The sequence below is a fragment of the Lithobates pipiens genome, unplaced genomic scaffold, assembly GCF_037356315.1.
Source record: "Lithobates pipiens isolate NorthernLeopardFrog02 unplaced genomic scaffold, aLitPip1_a1.2 Scaffold_8, whole genome shotgun sequence".
In the NCBI taxonomy this organism is placed as follows: Eukaryota; Metazoa; Chordata; class Amphibia; order Anura; family Ranidae; genus Lithobates; species Lithobates pipiens.
The window spans coordinates 611,931,943-611,958,726 of record NW_027507903.1 but is presented as its reverse complement, the minus strand read 5'-3'; the positions used below and the strand labels follow the sequence as shown (position 1 = coordinate 611,958,726).

Below are 26,784 nucleotides of genomic sequence, written 5' to 3'. Positions count from 1 at the left end.
CTTTAATACTGATTGCTAGCTCTTTGGAAAAATCAACCCCTTTTGCCATCTTGTTTTTTTTTTCTTATTACTCAGGGCTTTTTTTGTCATTTTATTTTGTAGTTACTTTGAGGTCAGACGTTAGGAGTGGGCATTTTATGCTTTTCATTTATTTTTTGTGCTTTTTTTTTACATTTTATGTTAATATAGCCTATATTTTATGTTAAACTGGCTTCAATGTTTCCCCTTAAATAAAGGAAGGCTGGTATTTAAGGGCGGTATTTTCAGGTTTTATTTTCTATTTATGGGTTTATTTATTTTTATTTTACTTTGATAGCGATTTTTTTACATTTTTTTTATTTTTTTCTATTTGGGGAGCTCAGAGTGGAGCATTCATGTGTTACTATCTGTTCTTTGAGCTGATGTTTGTTTGCAGCACTCTGCTGCATCATTTGAAAGAAAACAAAGCTAAGTACATGAATAGTGTGCATATAAACGACATCACATTATATCACTCACATTCACCACACTCTCCTACCCCCGTAGATAAAATAAATGTTAGTCATGCACCAGTTATGCCTACTATCCCTAATTAAAACTGTCTGAGGCTGAGGCTAAGGCTGGCCAATTTTAATCTAAAAGAGGCATTTTGCTATTAGAAAATTTGGGCCTTGCCTTGTTCAGTAAATGGTTCATGACCACCCCATAGCAGATACTGCTACATATATACGTGATTCTACACTTTCAAATTCTGGGCATGAAAGCATGCTGCCGGCAGTGATTTTTAGATTGTTTGTTACTCCTGACAGAAGGACTGTCTGCCTATGTAAACATGGCAGATTGCCATTCTGTGAGTACAGAAGACATGGATCCTGTGTTCCTGTGAAGCAGTAACACCAATCCATGTCTTCCAGTAATAAAAGCACCTCCCCCACAGTTAGTAAGCACTACCTAGGCACACATTTAACCCTTTGATCACCTCTGATGTTAACCCTTTCCCTGCCAGTGTCATTAGTACAGTGACAGTACATATTTTTTTAGCACTGATCACTGTATTAGTGTCACCGGTCCCCAAAAAGTGTAAAAAATGTCAGTTAGGTGTCTGATTTGTCCACTGCAACTTGGCAGTCCCGCTATAAGTCGCTGACCAACGCCATTGATAGTAAAAGAATATATAAAAATAAAAAACAAAAATATCCCATAGTTTGTAGATACTGTAGCTTTTACGCAAACCAATCAATATACACTTATTGGGATTTTTAAAAAAAATCTTTTACTAAAAATATGTAGCAGAATACATATTGGCCTAAATTGAAAAAAAATTGATTTTTTTTTTTGGATACGTTTTAGAGCAGAACGTAAAAAAATATTGTTTTTTTTCAAAATTGTCAGTCATTTTTTGGTTTCTGGCACAAAAAATAAAAACCTTAGAGGTGATCAAATACCCCTAAAATATTATTTGTGGGGAAAAAAGGACATGAATTATATTTGGGTACTGCATCGCAGGACTGTGTAATTTTCAGTTAAAGTAAATCTTCCGGAGTTGAAGTGGTTAAAGTTGACCAATTTAACACTACTGTACTGTCTGAGGCCTCCTAATCCTTGTAGTAAAACACCTGCCTATATTGTAAGTTATAAGTTTGCATGGGAGCAGTGTTTTTTTAGCATGCTACTGGAACTCATATAGTCCTAAAGCACTTTTAATTCCTAAAAAAAAAATGACTATTTATACAGGCTGATTAGATAGCAATAATTAAAAAAAAAACACCAGCAATACTGTATCATAGCCCTAACTTCAATAAATCATTGCAAAGTAACATTCAAATACTATCACTACATACCTCATTGTGATATCTATTAGATGAATACCTAATTGGATGGACATGGCAAATCAATCTTTCTCTTGAGTATATATACATATTGACGTACAATATTCCCAACTGATATTATAATAATAGAAGTATACCATAGGGATCAGAGAAACCTTGTCTTTAGTCGCCTTAGTAGTTTATGGCGGATGTGCTAATTGATGTTTCTTGATGGAATGGGTTTATTCTAGCAAGCCACTGCTGGACAGGTCCAGTGGGCTTTCTGTTCCTAGAGAATTGATTAATTATTTTCAATTATCTGCAAAAACACACCTGATTTCAGCCTAAGGATTATGTATAATTGCCATCAGAGTTGGAAATATATATTAAATATATTGTAGAATGTTTGAAAAATTTGAGATTACTCATAGTCATAAGAAATAATTTATATAGATATATAAATTGTGGAGGGTTAGATACACTTTATTACCAAAAGTATTGGGACACCTATGATAAAATAAAATAATATCCCTGCCCAATCCAAATAAATGCGGTAAATACTGCTGCAAACACTGAAGGAAATATCAGAACCCAAGTAAAATATATAAAATCAAGATAGTGCTGCGCTGTAAATAAAATAATGTGCAAAAAGTGCTCAGTAATAGATGCACTAAAAAGAGGCAATTAATGTGGTATAAAAACCATATAAAATTCCTTATACAAAATAAATATAATGAATGTATCACCTTACTCTTATTCTTCTTCGGATAAAAACAATGATAAAATATCAAGTTGGAATATCCGTATACATATAAGTAAAAGAGAAATCCTTTTTATAAGTGAATAAAATAAATGTGTCGGTGGAAAGTCTTTTTAAAACATAAAGTGCAGAATGTAAGGTGACTGTATAATAATATCAGTGGACAGGATTATGGTGCTGGTGACCACTCTCTGCAAAAGAGTGCTGGTGATAGGTAGCTTCTTGTCCTCTGTGTAGCATGTTGAGGGCATGTGGCCTGGTATGGTTCAGGAGGGGGGGCACTCTCTCGTCCCCTCCTCTTTTCTTGCGGCCTGCCAGGTTGCGTGCTTGGATAAGGGTCTGGTATGGATTTTGAGGGGGGCTCCCACTGCATTTTTTTTTACATTTTGGCATGGGGTTCCCCTTAATATCCATACCAGACCTGAAGGGCCTGGCATGGAATTGGGGGGGACCCCCACACAATTTTTTTTTTAAATTTGGTTTGGAGTTCCCCTTAATATTCATACCAGACCCAAAGGGCCTGGTAATGGACTGTGGGGGAATCCCATGCAGTTTTTGTCAATGACTTTTATGTGTATTGCCGGGGCCGACAATTCGTTATAGCCGTGAGAATTTTTAAATCACTTTTTTTCCTTTATAAATGTAATTTTGCTCTCGGGCTGTTCTAAACACGGGAAAAATACGCCACTTTACAGGCATACTATAGACACTCTACCATACAGGTCTGATTGGTGGAGTGCTGCAGAAAAGGTTGTTCTTCTGGAAGATTCTCTTCTCTCCACAGGGAAATGCTGGAGCTCTCTCAGAGTGACCATCCAGTTCTTGGTCACCTCACTGACTAAGGCCCTTCTCCCCCGATCGCTCAGTTTGGCCAGGCAGCCTGCTCTAGGAGGAGTCCTGGTGGTTCTAAACTTCTTCCATTTACGGACAACGGAGGCCACTGTGCTCATTGGGACCTTCAACTCTGAAGATTTTTTTCTGAACCCTTCTCCAGAACTTTCCCTCAATATAATCCTGTCTCAGAGATCTACAGGTCTACAGACAATTCCTCCGACTTTATGGCTTGGTTTTTGCTCTGACACACACTGTTAACTGTGGAACCTTATATAGACAGGTGTGTGCCTTTCCAAATGATGTCCAATACACTGAATTTACCACAGGTGGACTCCAATGAAGTTGTAGAAACATCTCATGGATGATCAGTGGAAACAGGAGGCACATCAGCTCAATTTTGAGTGACATGGCAAAGACTGTGAATACTTATGTACATGGGATTTTTTCCTTTTTTTATTTTTAATACATTTGCAAAGATTTCAAACACACTTTTACATTTTCATTATGGGGTATTGTTTGTAGAATTTTGAGGAAAATAATGAATTTAATCCATTTTGGAATAAGACCGTAACATAACAAAATGTGGAAAAAGTGAATACTTTTCAGATGCACTGTAGGCAGATAGATAGATAGATAGATAGATAGATAGATAGATAGATAGATAGATAGATAGATACAGTAGATAGATAGATAGATAGATAGATAGATAGATAGATAGATAGATAGATAGATAGATAGATAGATAGATAGATAGATAGATAGATAGATAGATAGATAGATAGATAGATAGCATTAATCATGCACAAACCACATTGCAGATTTTTTATTTATTTATCTGACAATAAATTAATTTTAACACTGATATTTTGTGAATTTTTTAAACATACGAAGCTGGCCAGCACATTGCTATGAACTGCAGCAAAAGGACAAAAGGCAAATTACTTTGTTCTTGGGTCAGGGCTGCATTGAGCAATGCAGCCAAATGCTGTTGGTATAAATATATAATTATTTAGACCCTTATTGCATTCCATATTTGTTGAAAATTCTTCAGCTGATTGGGCAACTGTACTGTAATGTGTGTGTGTCTAAGCCCTTGTACACACGGTCGGACATTCCGACAACCAAATCCGTCGGATTTTGTCTGACGGGTTTTGTCCGAAACTGTTGCATACACACGGTTGGACAAAGTTGTCAGAAAATCCGGTCGTACTTAACGTGATGGCGTTATTTCGTAAGGACGGGACTACGTTCAGGCTAGTAGCCAATAGCTTTGGTCTAGGAATTTGATCTGAGCATGCATGGCACTTTGTCTGATCGGAATTCTCTACACATGATCAGACAAAGTCCTACCGGATCATGTTGTCGGAAAATTTTATAGCCCAGCTGGAAAACTTGGTCCGTCGGATACTCCGACGGAAACAGTCCGATGGAGCCCACACACAGTCGGATTATCCGACAACACGGTCCTATCGGACATTGTCCATCGGAATGTCCAACCGTGTGTACAAGGGCTAAGATATACATTTTAATCTGTTGTTCATGTCAATCCATCTGCATACCCATCTGGCAAAATAAAAAAACAGTAATATAGTATAAAAAAAGAGAATTTTAAAAAGAATTGCACACATAGAGGATTTTTTTTTTCAGGGTATCAGAAAAACACAACGCATTCACCAACAACCAATAGAAATAATTTGGCAATCATATCATTTGACTGTTGTTAGTTTTTTCCTAAGAGATGTTTTCGTGAGTTCATGCTTGGATGGAACAAAATGATGTAACACTTTGGGACAAACATAAAGCAGAGCATGGACCAACTGGAGGACAGGATGGCAAAGATCTCCATGGCCACGGTATATTTGCCACTGGTACTGAGCGATGCTGGGATATAAGAGATCCAGACACTGAGGAAGGCAAGCATACTGAAGGTTATAAATTTGACTTCATTGAAGCTTGCTGGGAGTTGTCTAGCCAAGAAGGCAACCACAAAGCTGGCCAGAGCAAGTAGACTTAAATACCCAATAGTGCACCAAAAGGCAGTGAGTGATCCTTCATCACATTCAGCAATGAGAACTTCAGCTTTGATATTTGGATTATAAACTGGGAATGGAGGTGACAGAGATAGCCAAACAGCACATATTATTAACTGAAAAAAGGTTCCCAAGCCAATCACTGTGTAGGAAAATGCAGGGGTGGCCCACTTCTTTATATCACTGTTAGGCTTTGTGGCCTTAAAGGCAGTCATGACCATGAGAGTTTTGGCCAGGATACACGACACACAAAAAGCAAAAACCAATCCAAAGGTCACTTGACGTAGGAGACATTTTTCCCAGGTGGGGTAACCGATAAAGGCCAGTGAAGAAAGAAAGCAGAGTGACATGGAGATCAGGAGAAGGCAACTAACAGTGTAATTGTTGGCTCGGACTATGGGAGTTGTTTTGTGATGAACCAATATTCCAAGAATAGCTACAGGGATCATGGAGGAGGTAATGCCTGTGGACAATAAAATGACTCCCAAAGTCTCATCATAAGAGAGGTACTCAGTGAGCTTTGGTATACATCTGTCTTTCTGTTGACTTGGCCACTGATCCCATGGACATTTGAAACACTCAACAAAATCTGAAAGAGATATCAAATATAAGTATTGGAATACATTGTCCCATTTGTGTGGATGGAGGAATCTGTTTTTTTTTTCTAATAAACTAACCATCTATGGCCAGCATTTTTAGTGTGAATATGTGGCCAATCCCATCTAGTACCTCACATGTTATATACGGTATGTAAGCTACTTGTATTGAGCAGACTGGGTCACTCTCCCCAAACTGTGTTAGGTCACCCCATATTGCCGTTATACTGTATGTTGTCTCCTATACTACAAGCAAGTATAGTATTTTGCAAAGTGAACAAGAGTTCACTTTAAGGCATTTGGCCAGCTTGAAAATGTATTTGTAAAATATGCAAACTAAGAATCCCTAATTTCATGAAAAAACTCGCTTACAGTATGCAAAAGTATGTACATATACAGTATATATATATATATATATATATATATATATATATATATATATATATATATATATATAGAGAGAGAGAGAGAGAGAGAGAGAGAGAGAGAGAGAGAGAGATAGATAGATAGATAGATAGATAGATAGATAGATAGACAGATAGATATTTATATACATCTTCTATATATCCACTAAATTGCCAAAAGTCTTGGGACACTTACATTTACACGCACATGAACTTTAATGGCATCCCAATCTTAGTCCGCAGGGTTCAATATTGATTTGTCCCACCCTTTGCAGCTATAACAGCTTCAACTCTTCTGGGAAGGCCGTCCACAAGGTTTAGGAGTGTGTCTATGGGAATGTCTGACCATTCTTCCAGAAGCGCATTTGTGCAGACCAGTCAAGTTCCTCCACCCCAAACTCACTCATACATGTCTTTATGGGTCTTGGTTTGTACACAGGTGTGCAGTCATGTTGGAACAGGAAGGGGTCATCCCCAAATTGTTCCCACAGAATTGAGAGCATAAAATTGTCCAAAATGTCTTGTTATGCTGACTCTTTATGAGTTTCTTTCACTGGAACTAAGGGGCCAAGCCCAACCCCTAAGTAAACAACCCCGCACCATAATCCCCCTCCAGCAAATGATTTGAAGGGATGGCCCAATACTTTTGAAAAATATAGTGTGGATGAGCGACTTTGGGGTGCAGGAACTTGAGTGGCCTGTAGAAAGTCCTGACCTCAACCCGATAAAACCCCTTTGGGATGAATTAGAGCAGAGACTGCGAGCCAGGCCTTCCACATCAGTGCCTGACTTCACAAATGCGCTTCTGGAAGAATGGTCAAACATTCCCATAGACACTCCTAAACCTTGGGGACAGCCTTCCCGGAACAGTTAAAGCTACTATAACGGCAGAGGGTGCGCTAACTCAATATTGAACCCTACGGACTAAGATTGGGATGCCATTAAAGTTCATGAGAGCTGTGAAATTGTGAAGTAGACTCCCGCCAGAGGTGGTTCTGGCCAGCTCACTAGATTACTTTAAGAAAGGCCTGGATACTTTTTTGTACATGTACATAATATAACTGGGTACTGACATTTATAGGTAAAGTTGATCCGGGGGAAATCCGATTGCCTCTGGGGGGATCACATATATCTCATATATATATATATATATATATATATATATATATATATATAATTTTTTTTTTTTTTATATTATTTTTTTTTTTTATGGTGCAACTGGATGGACTTGTGTCTTTTTTCAATTTGACTAACTATGTCACTTTTGAACTTTTGGTAATATAGTATACTTTGCATACATACATATATATATATATATATATATATATATATATATATATATATATATATATATATATATATATATATATATAAGAAGAGGATCATTCTGAATCTTAAGAATAGTAATTACACTATCCAAATAAAATTCACTTATCAACTAATTAATAAACATTTTATATACTGTATATTGCAGCTAGCCACTCGGATTTTGTTTTCTTTTAGCAACTTTTTTTCCCTTTGTTTTTAGTAGGAGATCCTACCATTTTAGGAATACAGAACACCTATTCCTCTCAGCAGGGCCAAAGAACATAGGGCATTATCAAATGCTAAGATTTCTTTAAGGGGATCACCTCCTGGTTGATTCAATATACTGTCTTGAATACAATATTTCTTGTTTACTTAATAATATATAAAAAAAAGTAATTTTTAGATTGTACAGTATGCTGTTATGGGCAGGGATCTCCTAATCCTCTTGTATTGAATTGTATTGTAACTGTATTTTCTCTCTTTATTTTGTAAAGCACTGAACATACTGTTGGTGTCATATAAATCTTGTATATTATAAATATTAGGTGTGCATGTAGTAAATAAAATATATTAGTTAATTAATTAACTACAGTATGCTCACCACTTTGATTGGTGATCTCTCCCATTGGGCAGAGAATGCACTGGAAGCAACAATGGGGTTTTCCCATGATTGCTGCTTTTCTGAAGCCTGGCGGACAACTCTCACTACAGACAGATGTGGGAATCTATGAAACAATAAATTCTTCACATTATAAACAAATACATTTACAGATAAATATATAACTATGCACACAGTCACATTTTTTTTTTTTTAGATACGATCAAATAGCTGTCTACTCTTTTTCTGATAAAATTTAGCTATTTTCTATTGATTGAAAACACCACCATAAGGATCACCATAGGGAAACACCACCATAAGGATTACCATAGGGAACACCACCATAAGGATCACCATAGGTAACACCACCATAAGGATCACCATAGGGAAACACCACCATAAGGATTACCATAGGGAACACCACCATAAGGATCACCATAGGGAACACCACCATAAGGATCACCATAGGGATCGATTTATAAATGTATTCACACAACTTACTCCCGGGATTCACCCGTTTGTACAATTTAATTCAATTAGAAAAAATGTGTGTACATTGTATGAGAAAAAATATTAAAGACCCATGTGATGCAGCAAAATTTTTTGTAAATAGGGATGAGCTGTGTTCAGTCTGAATCCAGTTTGCTAAAACCCATTGGAAGCTGTAACATGATTGCTTCTCTGCTCCCCTCCAATCATCTGTGGATTGGGCATTCCCTGCCAAAAAGTTGAGCGTGCGTAAACAGGTAGCAAAGCTTGTATTTTGCCAAATGGCCATATTGGGCCAAATACACTGACCCAATATGGCCATGTGCCCGTATTATGTCAATGATGCCATGAGCATTCCCACCCCTCTGTGTGTGGGGAATGTCTCATCCAGTGCTGATTGGGCCAGCCTCCTTCGAGTTCTGCTAAACTTAGTTCTATGGTTGAACTGAACCCAGCTCATCCTTACTTGTAATGCACCTGTCATGGTTATGCAGTGATCTTCCTCTGGTTGCTTACCTCCCCTCATGTGTTCAGACTAAGAGCCCAGCCACTTCCACCTGGTGGTTTTTATAACCTCTCCTCTAAGCATGGCTCCACCCCAGGCCCTATCAGGGAACCCTATATTAACCTGTGCACTGCAAGCCAACAGTGCTAATCAACCATTGTGTATTCATTGTGTGTTTGGCTTCCTGGTTCCTGCTTGCCGTGTGCTCTATGTTTGACTCTGTTACTGACCTTGGCGTGTTTTCAACGATTCCTGTCTGCTTGTGACCTTGACCTTTTGCATGTCCCTGACCATCCCTGTCTGCCTGTGACCCTGAACCTTTGGCGTGTACTCTGTTGTTCCTGTCTGCTAGTTGCCCTGACCTCTGCTGTATCCCCTTACCATCCTTGTCGTTCCAGCCTGCTGCTTCCTTCTCCTGTAGTCTACTGTGAGCATGAGCTGTGAGACCCTAGGGGCCACGACCTGGAGCCAGACTGCAGCGAAGTCCATCCTCATCACTGGAGGCTCTGGTAAACACCCGCTGGCTCTTAGACTCCGCGCCCTGGGGAATCTATGCTCCAGCTCCCATTGGGATCTGTGTTAGTGATCCTGTAGACCTGTGTCCTGAATCTCCCTGGGTACAATCCGCAGCAGTCAGTCCACTACCTAGCGGTGCACTTCCGACTCCTACGGAGTGCATTTGTCACCTGGTCTCAGGTGACCTGACAGCACCCTCCATTTAAAGTGGACCTGAATTAAAAAAGTGAGGACCTACTGTTATCTACTATTATATATAAAACATCTAGAATAGTTAATTATGCCTAATCAGTACCCTGAAAAATGTATCCCTTACCCTAAAATCTTCCTGAAAAATAACATTGCAGTCCCTGTGCTTAGGCCCGTCTGTTCTGTAGCTCCATAGATATATGTCAGTAGGGTATGGGTATGTAATACATTGGTGCCTCTGGCTGCTAGTGTCCCAAGATCTGAAGTGATTTGCTAATAGCACTACTGTGCTGTTCACTGTTCTCCTTGCTGGAGAGGAAGCTGTACCTGAGAACCAGCAGTGAAAGGATCTCCCTGCTTCATCTATTCTGTGGATATTTGCCTTCTCCACCTCTCCCGCTTCTTGATCTTTACCCCACCAGTCATCAGATCATCAGGAGACTCCTTGACAAAGTGCCGACTACAGGTAACCATATCAATGTCAAGGCTAGATATGCTTATAGGTTGGCTATGCATTGACCAACCTGGAGCAGATGTTATAACTTATGCATATCACTGAGGTTTATTAGTTGTGCTTTATCATTTTTATTAGGAATGCAACACGTTTTCTGTTGAACATTTTTCCAGTATGTCTATTAGCTGTTTGATAATTTATGAATGCGGTGGAAAACGATTGGTGTACAAGCTACCAAGAATGGCATACATAAAATAACATCTTTTTTATTTTATTTTTTTAAAACGGGAACTTCATCTAAATTTTTTTTTCCAGCTTTAACAAAAAAGCGAGAAAAGGTTAGAACCTCCATCTTTTTCCCCAATGGGGAGATTTTAACGTAATCAGTACAGTCCGGGCTGCTGTTAGAAATCGTGGGGGCCCCATACAGCCTACCTGACAAGGCCCCCTCAGTCGAAAGTGACTGAGGATTTTTATTTATCAGTCCCTTTCTCTGCAGCCTCAACTGCACAGATGAGTGAATAGGAAGTGCTCTGTGGCTTCCTACTCATTCACAAACTGAAACATAGTAAACACAGTTTAGTTCAGTGATGCTTCAGTGATGAATGGACAGTGGTGCTTCAGTGATGAATGGACTTCATTGCTCCAGTGATGAATGGACACAGGTGTGACTGGTACTGGTTGCTCACTGTGTTCATTCTGGAAAGGAAGGGGCCAGTAAATGACATATTTACCAGCCCATTCCCCCGCTTTCTATTCTGAAACATCCTCCTGTATGCCCATAGCATCTGCCGGTGGGAGAGGGGAGGGGGAAGCCGGCAGCGTTGTGGGGCAAAGGGGCGTGTGGGGGGCCCAGACAGCAGATTGAAGGGACACATGTGCCTGGACCAATCCCCCTGCAGTGCAGCCAAAGGGACAAAGAGGAGGAGAACCTGGTAGCGCTACAGAGGGAGAGAGAAGAGGATCGGTGTCTGCAATAAGACAGTACTGCTGGCCCTCCTGCTCAGCAGGTGACTGGGCCCCCCTTTTGAACTGATGGGGCCCGGGCCCAGTACAGGAGGACTGGCTGTACTGCCTTATAAGCAACCCTGAGTACAGTATGTCAGTTACTATTTCCAAAGTTTCCAATTCTTTTTCATTTAAGGAAAAAAACTTTTTTTTATAGCTTTCCATTGAGACATCCCCACACCTCCTGTTCTTGTAACTAAACAAGAAGTGAGGGGAAATATTCCTAATGGGAGTAAAAAAAATAAAAGCTACAGAGGGTGCTAGAAGCATGACCACATCAATCTAAAACTTCTCACATTCTCATACCTTTTGACTATCTCTTGTCCATTTCAGAGTGCTTGTATTAATTCTTAGTGCTGTCGTGTCATATTGTCCAACCAAAATGTGGTTTATTGACCCTGCAGAGGTCAACCGCCAGTTAACAATATCATACATGGGAGAAGGGTCTCCATTGGCATTAAAAAACATTTCTTGCCCACTGCTTAATTTTACTCGAACGTTCTTCATATAATGTAGGATCTGTGAAAATACAGTAAGTTCCAAAGAAAATGTATCATGGATTATGATTCATCAAAGAGAAGATGCATTACAAAAGACAGACAATTCACTTTAGAGAGGGTTTTGAACCCATGGATCAAAAATTTACAATGTCATTAATGGTGAGAGTGGCCCTCTCCCTCCAAGGGTTGATTTACTAAAGGCAAAGAGGCTGTTCACTTTACAAAGGAAATTGAACTTTGCAAGGGAATTTTCCCCAGGGCTTGGTGGATGTGGTGAAATTTCACTTTGCAGAGAATACCCAATCGTTTGCAAGAAAAACAAAACAAAAAAAGAAAAACATTTTGCATGCACATGATTGGATGATGGAAGTCAGCAGAGCTTTACCATAAGCTACTTTCACACTGGGGTGGTGAGAGCATAGGCAGTAAAGCACCGCTAGTTTTAGTGGCGCTTTATCGTCATGTAAGCGGTGCTTTTCGGGGCAATAGCGACATGCTTTTAACCCCCGTTCCTATGGCTGAAGAAGGGGTTTACGATGCCCGTCTAGCAACGCTGCCGAAGGGCTTTGCAGGCACTTCGGCAGTGCTGCCCACACATTTCAATGGGCGGGGGCGGTGAAGGAGCAGTGTATACGCCACTCTTCCACCATCCCACAGATGCTGCATGCAGGAATTTTTCTAGCGTTCTGCAAGCGCACCGCACCAGTGTGAAATCCCTCCGGCTTTCACACAGGAGTGACAGGAGAGGTGCTTTACAGGCGCTATTTGTTAGCGCTAAAACGCCTGTAAAGCGACTCAGTGTGAAAGTGGCCTTAGACATTACTGAAAAATGTGTTTAGTTTCGTTTAATTTTTTTTTTAGTTTATCGGATCAATCATTATGATCGGCATTCCAAATTAGCTGCTATTGCGCAGAGACCTGAATAGTAACATTACCGACTTCAGCTATTTTACCTATAATTTAATCGTTTAGAATAACAATAATATAAAAAAACTATAATAATAGTTAATAATGTAATCATAATAGAAAATACGAAAAACTAAATTATCCGGATGTAATTGATTTGCCCTTCTTGGTCTGGAGCACGCGTGTGCCACCAGCAGCGACCAGATCCAGCCGTAATTGGACACAGCAGTAGCCAATCAGCGGGTCTAATGGGCCCGATATCCACCAGGACACGCAGATTATTCCCAAGGCAGGCAGAAAGGTGATCTGCCTATCAAACAAAGACAGATCACCGTTCTGTGGCAGGAGAAGACAGAGATCCTGTGTTTCTGCTAAGCACATCCCCCACAGTTAGCAAGCACTCCCTAGGGACACATTTAACCCTTTGATCGCCCCTGATGTTAACCCCTTCCCTGACATTGTCATTAGTACAGTGGCAGGGCATATTATTTAGCACTGATCACTGTATTGGTGTCATTGGTCCCCAAAAAAGTGTCAGAAGTGTAACTTAGTGTCTAATTTGTCCTCCGCAATGTCACAGACCTGCTATAAGTCGCTGATCGCCACCATTACTAATAAAAAAAACTAAAATAAATAAATCTTCCATAAAAGTATCCCATATAACTTTTGCACAAATCGATCAATATACGCTTATTAACCCCTCCGGCGCAGCGTGTTCCCAGATGGGGCGTTGGAGGAGGCTAGATAGGGTCACACGACGTGTTGATCAGTGGGTTTATGCCAACGATACTATCCTTAACAATGTATATTAGTCTATCTCAACAAGATTGTCATTTGCCAAGAAATGTACGATGTCGATTGTTGTCTTATAGTAACTGTTACTAACTGTATTCAATGATACTATATTGTATTTGTTAAATTTCAATAAAAACTATATATAAAAAAAAATATATATATATATACACTTATCAAAAATATGCAGCAGAATACATATTGGCCTAAATTGAAGAAGAAATTCGATTTTTTTAAATATTTTATTGGATGTGTTTCATAGCAGAAAGTAAAAAATTGTGTTTTTTCTTAAAAATTGTTGGGCTTTTTTTGTTTATAGCGCAAAAAATCTGCAAAGGTGATCAAGTACCACCAAAAGAAAGCTCTATTTGTGGGGAAAAAAAAGGACATCAATTATATTGGGCTTACAGCGTTGCACAACCGCGCAATTGTCAGTTAAAGTAACAGTGCCGTATCGCAAAAAAAATGGCCTGGTCTTGAAGGTGGAGGGGGGGGGGGGGACCTTCTGGGGCTGAAGTGGTTAAAAAAAAAATCAAGTTTTACAATCACTGTGAAGCTCATTGTAAGAATACTGTATATACACTTCAAGTGATGCAGTCACTTATAATTTGTCAAATCTTGACCCATTACATTTTGTCAAAGGCCATAAGTTTACAAAGAAATTCCTTACCGTGAAGTGTTTTTCTTTACAAAAAATATGTAGCCAATCATCACTGTGCTATTCTTGGGTTTATAAATCTAAGTGTTTCTCATTGCTGTATAATTAATAAAGCTAAAAGAACTCTTATGCCGCGTACACACGACCAAACTTTTCGACAGCAAAAGTCAGATGGAACAAATCCGTCAGACAATTCGATCGTGTGTGGGCTCCATCGGACCTTTGCTGTCCAAAAATCTGACAGACTTTAGAAATAGAACATGTTTCAAATTTTTCTGCCGGAACTCCGCCGGACCCAGTTCCTATGGAGAAATCTATTCGTCTGTATGCTAGTCCAAAGGACGAATACCGACGCTAGGGCAGCTATTGGCTACTGACTATGAACTTCCTTATTCTAGTTCGGTCGTACGTCATCACGTTCAAATCCGTCGGACTTTGGTGTGATTGTGTGTGGCCAAGTCTGTTCATTCGGGAAGTCCGTCGGAACTCCGCCGAAAGTCCGTCGGGAAGACTGTCGGACCTAGTCCATCTAAAAGTCCGGTCGTGTGTATGCGGCATTAGAAATCTGAGATTTTTAAGACAGTTTTCAATGGGGATAATGAATGATCAGAGAGCATTGATACATATATGCCTAGGCCAAATGTATAGGTATAAGCATGATTGGGTTAACTCAGCAATAATTCTACATAAATATGTATACCTAAATCATTTTTATATATTTTTATATATTTAAAGTAGTTCTAAATTCTGAAGTTTTTTTTTTTTTTTTATCTTAATGCATTCTATGCATTAAGACAAAAAGCCTCCTGTGTGCAGCAGCCCCCCTAATACTTACCCAAGGTCCCTCCAGATCCATCGATGTCCACAAGTGTCTCAGCTATCTGGGACTCCTGATTGGCTGAGACACAGCAGCATCGCCATTGGCTCCCGCTGCTGTCAAAGTCAGTTAACCAACCCAGAGAGAGACAGAGGGAGCTGCAGCTTGTCTTGTGTGCCCCCATAACAAGCTGCTTGCTGTGGGGGCACTCAAAAGGAGTGAGGGGCCAGGAGCACAGAAGAGGGACCTGAGAAGAGGAGGACCTGGGCCACTCTGTGCAAAACCAACCGCACAGGGGAGGTAAGTATAACATTTTTCTCTACCCCCTAACTATTATCATCATCAGGGCTTTTTCTCAGAAAACAGGTGCAGGAACGCAACCACAGGCCACTCCTCCTCTAAATTGCATCAAATAGTGGGTGTGGTCAAATTTAATTAACAGTGGGAGGGTCATAAAGGGGCATTAAGTACCAGGAGTGCATTACGTGCAGAGTTGGTGGGTAACACAGAGTGCAGAGTTCAAGGTTGCGCTGCATACAGAGTGCAGAGTTCAGGGGTGCACTACGCACAGAGTGAAGGATTCAGCCTTCTTACACAGCTGCTTACATCTGCATTCTCCATCTCACTTTCACCCCTCTTCAGCTCTGACCTCAGCATGCAACCTCCTCTACTGCCCCCATATTCTCCCCCCTTCATTTAAAGCTCTACCATCTTCCACGTTTCTTTTGTTGCTGTATTAAGTTGAAGCACTCAGCCGACTCTAGTAACTCCCCACACACTCCACCTCTCTCTCTTGCAGGGAGATCATCCATTGGGGGTGTCGGCATCCTCATTGCACCCCGAGCACCTGCATCTCCCTTGTCCCCATCCTGTACTCATTGGGAGCCATTCAGGAGATCAGATCTATGGGAGCCATTGAGAGTCAAGCTGTCACTTGTAAACACAGAGGCCGGACTTCTGTGTTTACAAATGATAGTGGTGAGCAGGGAGCAGAGGGCCTGAGCCAGAGGTGGTGGAACTGAGTTTCACCAAGTTCCAGCTGAAAAAAAGCCCTGATCATCATGCATCACATGTCAGTCTCCCAGCTTGACTCCTGCAAGCCCCAACCACTTGGTACTCAAAAAACTCAATGCTGGAGTCCATACGTAATCCAGAGTTTATTTATTAAAAATCTACTGGTCCAGTATATAGCAGAAAGCCAGCATGTTTCAGCTTATAAAGCATTACTCACATACAGTATATGCTTTAGATAAGGCTTTGTAAGCCGAAACGCTTTTATGCTGTATACTGGACCACTAGATGTTTACCACATAAACTCGGCAGATTATGTTTAAACTCGTGTATTGAAAATCTGCAAATATTACAAGCATTAAAGACTATAGTAAATTGTAGCCAAATAAGTGTATCGTAGTGGATACAGCACAGAGAGGTAAAAATATAGATATATAAAAAATAAGGTACAAACATTAAGCAGAAAATAATCCACAACAATGCTGAGAAAATTACCGAAATTAAACCGAGCCATAATTATCAGCATGCTGATTGTGTGTGGACTGTAGCGTTTTTGTAGCTTTTTCTTTTTTTATTTGGCCTTTGTTTTGATAAAATTCCTTGCTGTTTTTCTTATTGTAGGCTAACAAATATACAAAAATTAAAAAAATATATATATATATATAGATATATATATATATATAGATATCTATATATTTTTTTTAATGCTGGTAATACTGTAATTCTGATAATTACAGTTCTAAAACGTTGAACACAGCCACCTATAGCCTGCAGTGGTCTCTGCAATGTTTTCTGCAGGCAAAGGATTTCTTTTGTCAATGACTGCCTGTGATAACTGCCTGCGATAACTATGCCATTGCTGATCACATAAAGGTGAATTGCTTTTTTTGGTTCCAGAAGTTCAGTAATGGCCAAAGCTGTCAGTAACACAGGGCCATCTTTAAGGGCCCTGCCATTGTTGTGGGGCAAAAAGCAGCTGCTTCATACTTGCCAACTATCCCAGTTTAAATTGACTTGTTTTAGTCCTGTGCTGTGTCCCCATATCTCAGTGTGAAGTGCTGGTACTAATGCTGTCCAGCTCTGCGCTATTGTTGTGTACAAAGGACTCATCTGCAGACCCTGTGTTTACATGTAAATAATCAGAATTCATATGTAAATAGCAGCAGTATTACTAAGTAAATAGCTGTGACCGGTGGCATTGATATGTAAATAACGGCAGCATTCATATGTATATCATGCTCCCCTGCAGTGAGGAGATGGTGTACTGTAACCTCTAGCAACCAATCAGTGAGCAGTATTACTGAACAGTAATCTCTAGCAACCAATTAACAAGCAGAAATCATTTGATGTAACCTCTAGCAACCAATCAGTGAGCAGTATTACTGAACAGTAATCTCTAGAAACCAATTAACAAGCAGAAATCATTTGCTGTAACCTCTAGCAACTGATCAGTGAGCTAGAGTGTGTGCTGTAACCTCTAGCAACCAGTCAGTAAGCAGTAATGATATGCTGTAACCACTGGCAACCAATCGCAATTGCTGCCTGATCTGATAAGGTTTAAGTCTAGCTGCTATTTATTGTATGTCTCAGAGCAGGTGGAGAGTGAAATTGCATGGGGGGGGGGGCAAGAAATTTTTTACCCGGGGTCCAATCAATATTAAAGATGGCCCTGCAGTAACAGCCAGTACTGTCTGGTGGCTTTCAAAGGGAGGATGTCTGTTAATGTAATCACAACATGGTGCACAGTGCTTGGAAAATGAATACAGTATATAGATTGTAGGTGGGTTTAAAATACACATTTTTTTTTCATTAAACCTTTTATATATTATTCTCCTGTGCTATATCATCATTGTCGTCATTATCCATACACATCATTATTACTGTGCTTTCTACCTGCCATGGTTTAAAATTCCAGACATCTGAGCAGCTTCTGTTAACAAAAGGACCATTTCCTGGCCTACAAACACTTAGTTCATGCAAAGCCTTGGCTACCACATAAACAGCACTGTAAAGGTTATAAACAATTCTTAAGCTAGATATCCCTTTTAAATACATCTGAAAAGTTTCCACTTTATCTTCCTCTGTGCAGTTTCTTGAGGGTCTTTCATGAGGGAATGAAACATTTTCAAAGTTGAGGAAGGTACAACCAACACTTTCTTCCCAAAACATCCAATTCCAAGGCCATTCTGGAAGTTCTGGGGGATTGACCTGGTCAAGGTGTTTTTTAAGTCCAGGGATATTTCCACTGTAGAAGGCAAAACCAATGGTTCCAGCAAGAAGCTTTGAATATTTTTCTGACGTTAACAGTGATGATGTTGACCATGCTTCGCTGGCCACCCATATTTTTTCTGTTATGTTTTCTTTCAAAAGTTCATCCAGTAGTGAAAAGAAATTGACGTCAGTGGAGAAAACAACTATAGCTTGGGCAGTTGATCCTTTAATGACCTGAACTATTTGAGGAATGTTGTGATTGGGTTGATTAAGCTGAATGTATACTGTAAACTCAATGCAGGCTCCATATTTGAGAATTTCTTGTTTAATGACCTGAATGCCTTGTTGCCCATAGTCGTTAGCCACAGCCACCAAGCCGACCCATGTCCAGCCAAAATTTAACACCAACTTGGCCAGGCCTTTAGATTGATATGCATCACTTGGCACAGTCCTGAAGAAGGATGTAAACTGTGTTCTGTCACTCAGGAGGGAACTAGTTGAGAAGTGGCTTATCTGTGGAATACAATTATCAAGTGAAAAAAAAAGTAGGTATTGTTTCAAACACCAGCACATAAGCATGCTAAATCATGAGGTCCCTTTCTATGTTGTTGTATCCTAAAACAGCTAATTCTACAGCTTTGTGTTTTTGGCTATATAAAGTAAATGAGTGAAATAGGTGCTATCTTCAAACTATACACCTCAGACTGTATCTTAAAGTCCATTTCTGGGCAACACATTTTTTTCTACTTTATTATTGTCCAGGTGTTTAAAGTTCGTGTGGATATGGATCCCACCCTGTGTGTTCTGGGGTGGATAGAGGGTCAGGGGAGGCCTAAAGACACCTATTTAGCAATTTGGAGATGCCTCTTCCAGGCGAGGAAACTTATTGCCCAGAGGTGGCAATCCTCTACCCCCCCCCCCCCCATCCAGTAGGGAATGGAAGCAGAATATGGAGATGGTGGTAATCAAGGACAGGACATTATACATTATGCAAGGAAGCCTCAATAAATTTGATGGGATTTGGAAGATTTGGAACTAGAAAAAGTAAAGTGGAGGAATAAAGACATGTAAGGATGAGACAAAGAAATTGTACGGGATTAAGGCTAAGCATTCTTTTTGAGTGATGAATGGAGTGGTGAGTGGTGAAGGTAATGGAAGTATGGAAAGGTGGTATGTTAGTTTAGTGCAGTGTTTCTCAATTCCAGTCCTCATGGCCCACTAACAGGTCATGTTTTCAGGATTTCCCTCAGATGAAACAGCTGTGGTAATTACTAAGGCAGTGAAACTGATCAAATCACCTGTGCAAAATAATGGAAAGCCTGAAAACATGACCTGTTAGTGGGCCATGAGGACTGGAATTGAGAAACACTGGTTTAGTGGAATAGGCGTGATTAAGGGGAAGGTTGTTATAAATATGCATAATTGCTCATGAAAAGGGGTCTAAATGCTCCTCTATAATTTTTTCTTTTAATATTGTAAAAAGTATGAGGTGTATGTTGTTTTGTAAATTTGAAAATAAAATAAAGATAAACTAATTAAAAAATACCTTGTCTCCTCAGAAGTATATAGCAGTCTTGTGACTTCTATCAGTGTCTGGTTAAAGCTTTTAGGAAGAGTTTTCATTCTGCGCTGAATGTCCTATCCAGGATGCAGGACCCCTAACCCTCTGTCTAGACAGTGCTGATTGGCCCTGTGCTGATCACATGCACCCTCCCAAGGAAAAAAAAAACCTCTAGCAATACACACCAAACTGAGCATATGCAGCCTGTCCCCTGGCTCTGTATTATCAGGAAATATATTGGGCACAGTGGATGGAGGAAAGGATCAGAGAAGACAGGATCAAACAGCCTTTTTACACGATTCTGAGGATTAACCCCTTAGGTTCCACAGTGAGTATAACAAGCACGCGTTACTGCATATACAGACTGACATAACTGTTGTGGGTTTAGTAAAATTTTAACCTATGCAGTGCAGCCATGGCCCCACTACATTGGGGGAAAAAAATGCTTCCGCTTTAAGTTATGGAAATCCTATTAAAATTCTAAGTATTTGAAACCTGAGTCTGACTTCACCCTTCATCAAAAATGATATTGTAAAACCCTAAACTTTATAATAAGAAATTATTCCTTTTTTGTCACAAGCAGCAGAGAACTGATTTGGCTAAGGGATTGGAGAGTTCCAGGGCCCATAACTGCCATGGAGTTCTGTGCATCTTTAATGTCACTACTGTTTGATATGGTTTATCTGCCTTATGGAATCTAGGTAGGGCCTACTACTTTAAGCATCCTACCAAAAAGATTTAAACCTTCATTAAATTAAACCTCAGGCTCATAGCCCTGATATTTGTCTTGCTTATAATTTAATGCCATGGAAGTGTAAAAGTATAAAATCCGCAGGGAAGAGAACATTCTTTAAGCATACAAAGGTAATAGAAATAACATTCGCACAAGCAGAAGATCAAAGTAGACAGAAACAAATAGTCGAGAACCGAGAACCATAGAAGTAGAGTTGAGACATAAAAAACAATTGTTCAAGTAGGAACCAGACATGGAAGCAGAACCGATGGCAACCACAAACACAGGACATTTTAGCCCTTGTACACACGGTCGGATATTCCGATGGACAATGTCCAATAGGACCGTGTTGTCGGATAATCCGACCGTGTGTGGGCCCCATTGGACAGTTTCCGTCGGAGTATCCGACGGACCAAGTTTTCCAGCTGGGCTATAAAATTTTCCGACAACATGATCCGATCGGACTTTGTCCGATTGTGTGTACAGAATTCAGATCGGACAAAGTGCCACGCATGCTCAGATCAAATTCCTAGACAAAAGCTATTGGCTACTAGCCTGAACGTAGTCCCATCGTAACGAAATGACGTCATCACGTTCTGAACGATCGGATTTTCCGTCAACTTTCTCCGACCGTGTGTATGCAACAATTTCGGACAAAATCCGTCGGACAAAATCCAACGGATTTGGTTGTCAGAATGTCCAACCGTGTGTACAATGGCTAAGCGTATTTAAGTCCTTAGAATAAACTTCTCTTGTTTGCTCCCTTATGGTCTATTCAATGTTTCATTATAACTATTTTGTTATATCTGTTTGATAAGTGCAAAGAACACATTGATCTTTGCACTTATCCGAATAAAATTGATATTTTATTTGGTTATTTTTGATCTAATTATTTTGTGAATTCATAGCAGGTGAGTGTGGGATCTTCCAGCCCTTCGATCTTGAATGACCTAAATGCCCTAGTCATTTTATGTATATTTTTGTTTTTTTTGTAGTAATTATATTTATTTTGGTTTCTCTTTGGAAATCATGATCGCAATATTGTACATGCAACTTATATCTAATAATTCTTTCTATGTGTCTATCCATACAGTATTACATATGTCATTGATATTCAAAGCTCCTGAAGAAACGCGTCTATGAGTGAAACATGTTGAGCATCATATCATACTGACCGAGTTCTAAAATGATTCTTCAAAATCATCATGTACTGGATGGATTTGTATTTGTGATGGTGTCTTTTTAGCAAAATCTGTTATTTTTTGCTTTGTTTATAATAAATTTCTAAGATTTTTTATCTAAAGTTTATTCTGAGTGATCCCTATGTGATTTCTTCTATAATATGTAATTTTCGTTACCGTTAAAAGTCCCGTGAGGTTGGTTACCTCTTCCCATGTTCTATACTTAACATTAAATATTTGGGATGTGGTAACGTCGAGTTTTGGTGGCTTCACTTCGTTATTTAAATATTGCATGAGAGATGTTCTGTAGTCCTGATACATTTCCTGCCATATGATTATGATGCTGCTGCTCTGTAGATGCAGTACACTAACTTAATCCCTTTGGGTTTTTGTCAAGATCACCTGATAAAAATAAAGTATTATAAATTTGAAAAAGAAAACAAATGTACTTAACAAATGTAAGGACTAGTAAGTTACAAAATATTACATTTTTATTTTAGGTTAGGCCACAAGTTTCATGATTTTAGAAGAAAACTTGTTCCTCAAGTTTAAAGTTAAATTCAATTCAGCAGACAATCTCAAGCCAAGGTCAACACCCATTCTCATCTGTTTTGGCCAATCCTGGCCTTAATCCCGCTAAGACTAAGGCTAGGATAGGCCGAAAGACAACAGCATGGAAGTTTTGCTTTTATTCTGATATGCTACAACAAAATAGTGATTGGATTGGATTGAGGTCATGCACTGGATTTTTCAACTTTTGACAACCCTTTTAAAATGAACTCATTCTAGTGATGAAACAATGACTTCTAATTTAAGATATTTTTAAATGAATGACAAAATAAGAGTATAATGGCCATGAAATAGTGACGTCATATTTAAAAATATTAATAGCTGAAATATGTTCACAGTGGAAGCATTAAGCACTCAAGAGAGGAGCTGGTTTAGATGCCGAAATATCATCTTACTTGTGGATACCTGCTTAGCCCAAGAATGTGAGCCATGAGGATGGAGAATGTAGAGGTGGAGTGTCCAATGATAGCGGCCAACTTCTCTTTTCTCTGGCATTGAAAGTTGGGAATAGCTTTGCTCTGCCCTGTCAGCATATATAAAGTTCCCTCTAGTTCCCTCTGAAGCATAGAACAGGAATCGTAGACCTGGAAGCCTAATGTGACATTTGGAAGAATGTCAGAGTTGTTGTTTATCTCCATGGTGGCGAATTTTACAACTTGTATCTGAAGGTAAGTCTCTGGAGACAATCTGTAAAAGTAAGCATGAGACAAATAAGAACTTCTTTAGAGGTAAACTATGTCACCTTATTTAGGGAAGTTGTTGATAGCTTTTTTCACAGCTCTAAGTGGATTAACCTACCGCAAACCACTGTTTGACGTAGAATACCAGAGTTATGGCAGCAGATAGCTGCCATAACCCCAGTATTTTCTGAAATGGCGGGTGGTCCTCTTTAAGATAAAAGTGATCTCTGTGTTGGATTTGCCGCAAACTCACTTTTATCAGCAGTGGGAGAGGTGCCCACCCTGCTCCTGCTATGTTCCGGTCATCTCTGCCGCTTACCGGAGTCGCTGGTAGTGGCGGTCTGGCGGAGACGATCCGATGCCGTTCCCTTAGAGGCACCGTGTCAGGTGAGAATTTGATGGCCCCCACTCGACACAATGACGTTGGATGAAGGAAGCAACGTCAAACATCACTTCTGCCCAACTGCCTTAAAGGGGAAACATTTTTTATTAAAAAAAATACTTTTTTATTGCATTTAAAGTCGTGTTCACTGCCGGTTTCCGACTGTGCATGTGCGAGTTGTGCGGTGCTTTGTGAATGGCCAGTTTGTCTTCTGGGACACACAGATGTCCCAGAAGACAATGGGGGGGCTTGCCGCAGAAGAGGATGTGACCTCCGCAGCCACGGCCCGCCTGGATCAGAAGTACTCTTAGTACTTCCAAAAAAGGTACAAGAGAAAGTAAAAAAAAAAATCTTTCGTTTAAGACCACCTCTCAAAATTGGGTGGAACTCCGCTTTAAATGTAAATGTGAGATCTGAGGTCTTTTTGACCCTAGATCTCACATTAAAGAATCCTGTCATGCTTTTTTTTCTATTACAAGGAATGTTTATATTCCTTGTAATAGGAAAAAAGTGATCCAATGGTTTTTTTTTGTTTTTTTTTAAGGGACAGTGTAAAAAAAAAAAGTAAAAAGTTAAATAAATAAGAAAAAATAAATTGAAAGCACTCCGTCCCACCATGCTCACTCACAGAAACGAATGCATATGTAAGTCGTGCCCGCATATGTAAACGGTGTTCAAACCACACATGTGAGGTATCACCACGATCATTAGAGTGAGAGAAATAATTCTTGCAAAAGATCTCCTCTGTAACTCAAAACTGGTAACCTGTAGAATTTTTTAATCCTTTGGAGATTTTTAAGGGTCAAAGTTTGTCGCCTTTCCACGCTTTGGCACAATTTTGAAGCGTGACATGTTTGGTATCAATTTACTCGGCATAACATTATCTTTCACAATATAAAACATTTGGGCAAGCATTACATATTATTATTGTTTTCTTATTTTTTATACAAAGTGTATTTTTTCTAAACAAATTGTGCTTGTAAGACCACTGTGCAAATATGGTGTGAGATAAAGTATGGCAATGTCTGCCATTTTATTCTCTAGGGTGTCTGAAAAAAGATATAATGTTTGGGTGTTCTAAGCAATTTTCTAGCAAAAAAAATTATTTAACTTGTAAACAACAAGTTTCAAAAATAGGCCTGGTCCTTAATTGGTTAACTTCCATGGGAGGTTGGAGAGCAGCCTGAACTTAAAGTGGTTGTAAAGAACCACTAGAATAAGGCTTACCTATAGGTAGTGGAAATATCTCCTAAACGTGCGCCGTTTAGGAGATAATCCACTTGTAATCAGCCGACAAAGTGAACGGCGCATGCATGGGGAAGAAACAAAACTCTGTGCCGTTTCTTCCCTAGCGTGTACCGTTACTGTGCATGGGAGTGACATCACGCAGCTCCGGTGTCTTGTAAAATAGTGTCCCCCATCAGATGCTGTCCCCTGCGTACTGCGCATGCGCAGTACACAGGAACACAGATTCCGAAAATTGCCGAGGACGAACGGCGCCTGCGCCGTGAGTCCAGGTTCTATCCCCACTATCCAAGTGGACATAGAGTTAGAATAAAAAAGAGCGGAGCGAGGCCGAGCCCGAAGCGTGGCGAGCGAAGCTCGCCCGCGAGGGGCCCTCTAAAATTCTTAACCCTATGTCCGCTTGGATAGTGGGGCTACCTCCTCCACTCACGGCGCAGGCGCCGTTCAACTTCGGAGTTTTTCCGAAGCTTCGGCTGCTCCGTACTGCGCATGCGCAGTACGGAGCGGACAGCATTTGATGGGCGGACTGTATTAGGCAGAACACCGGCAAATGACAGAGCCCGCGGCCCGGAAGGAAAAGGGGCTTGAAGATGGACGCTGCCTACACAGAGGACATCGCTGGATTCTTTTGCAGGTAAGTGTCATATAATTGGCTAGTATGCGATGCATACCCATTATGCTTTTAATTTGCAAGCTATACACGGAGAAAAAGAGCCATCAGGGTTTACTTCCTCTTTAAGGCTTGTCTTTGCAGTTCATTGTTCTGGGACAGAACGGTTGTTATCAAAGCTGAGCAATACAAACTCATAAACTTGAGTAAGGCAGCTTTGCATCCTAATAGCAGTCTGGGGATGGTCAACTTCACAGCCAGGTTAACACTGCATTTATTTCTCAATGCTCTAAATAAATTCATGAGCTGAAACTTTTAACCACTAGGGATCCGCGCTATAGCCGAATGACGGCTACAGGGTGGACCTGCTTTGCCGGGACGACGTCAATAGAGCACGAGGGGCCTGCGGGCCCCCTGAGGGGCGCGCGTGGCGCGCTCTGTGATCAGTGAGTCTATGAGACTCGCCTGATCACGGATCGGAGCAAGGGGTCGATCCCGACTCCTTACCACGTGATCAGCTGTCAGCCAATGACAGCTGATCATGTGACACAACAGAGCCGGTAATCGGCTATCTTTCCTCCTCGCGCTGACAGGGCGAGGAGGAAAAAAAAAAAGTCGATCGCGGCCAGCTTATCAGTGCCCACCTGCCCCCTGCCAGTGCCACCTAACTAATAAAAAAGTGCCCCCCAATTAGTGCCCATAGTGCCACCCATCAGTGCCCACAGTGCCACCTACCAGTGCCCAAAATCTGCCTCAACAACAGTGCTGCACCCCAGTGCCACATATCCGTGCCCATCAGTGTCATCTACCAGTGCCTATAAGTGCCCATCAGTGCCGCCCATCAGTGCCCAGCAGTGCCACCTATCAGAGCCATCTATCAGTGCCACCTATCAGTGCCACCTATCAGTGCCCATCAGTCCCATCTATCAGTGGTACCTATCAGTGCCCCTTAGTGACACCCATCCGTGCCACTCATCCGTGCCACCCATCAGTGCCATCTTATCTGTGCCCATCTTTGTCCAACAGTGCCGCCTTATCTGTGCCCATCATTACTGCCTTATCTGTGTCTATCGGTGCCACCTTATCTGTGCCTATTAGTGCCACCTTAACTATGCCTATCAGTGCCCACCAGTGCAGCCTATCAGTGCCCACCAGTGCAGCCTATCAGTGCCCACCAGTGCCACCTCATCAGTGCATTTCAATGAAGGAGAAAAATGACCTGTTTGCAAATTTTTTTTTTTTTTTGCATATTTTTGGGTTTGTTTAGCAAAAAATAAAACTCCCAGCTGTAATTAAATACCACCAAAAGAAAGCTCTATTTGTGGGAAAAAAATTATAAAAATTTCATTTGGGTACAGTGTTGTATGCCCGCGCAATTGTCCTTCAAAATGCATCAGCGCTGAAAGCTGAAAATTGGTCTGGGCAGGAGGGGGGTTTAAGTGCCCAGTA

The 26,784-nt window shown here is 40.4% G+C and overlaps 1 protein-coding gene across 1 annotated transcript in view; it reads right to left on the bottom strand.

Annotated features, from left to right (window-relative positions):
- Window positions 1–4,399: 4,399 nt before the first annotated feature.
- Window positions 4,400–26,784, bottom strand: part of LOC143962327 (extracellular calcium-sensing receptor-like) — a 60,162-nt gene continuing 37,777 nt past the window's right edge. The window contains exons 2-6 of the mRNA XM_077471627.1: window positions 22,814–23,105; window positions 18,056–18,886; window positions 11,785–11,997; window positions 8,321–8,444; window positions 4,400–6,000 (exon numbers count right to left, since the gene is read on the bottom strand). Coding sequence (XP_077327753.1) covers window positions 5,102–6,000; window positions 8,321–8,444; window positions 11,785–11,997; window positions 18,056–18,886; window positions 22,814–23,105 — 2,359 coding nt within the window. The 3' untranslated portion in view covers window positions 4,400–5,101. The remainder of the gene's footprint in view (window positions 6,001–8,320; window positions 8,445–11,784; window positions 11,998–18,055; window positions 18,887–22,813; window positions 23,106–26,784) is intronic.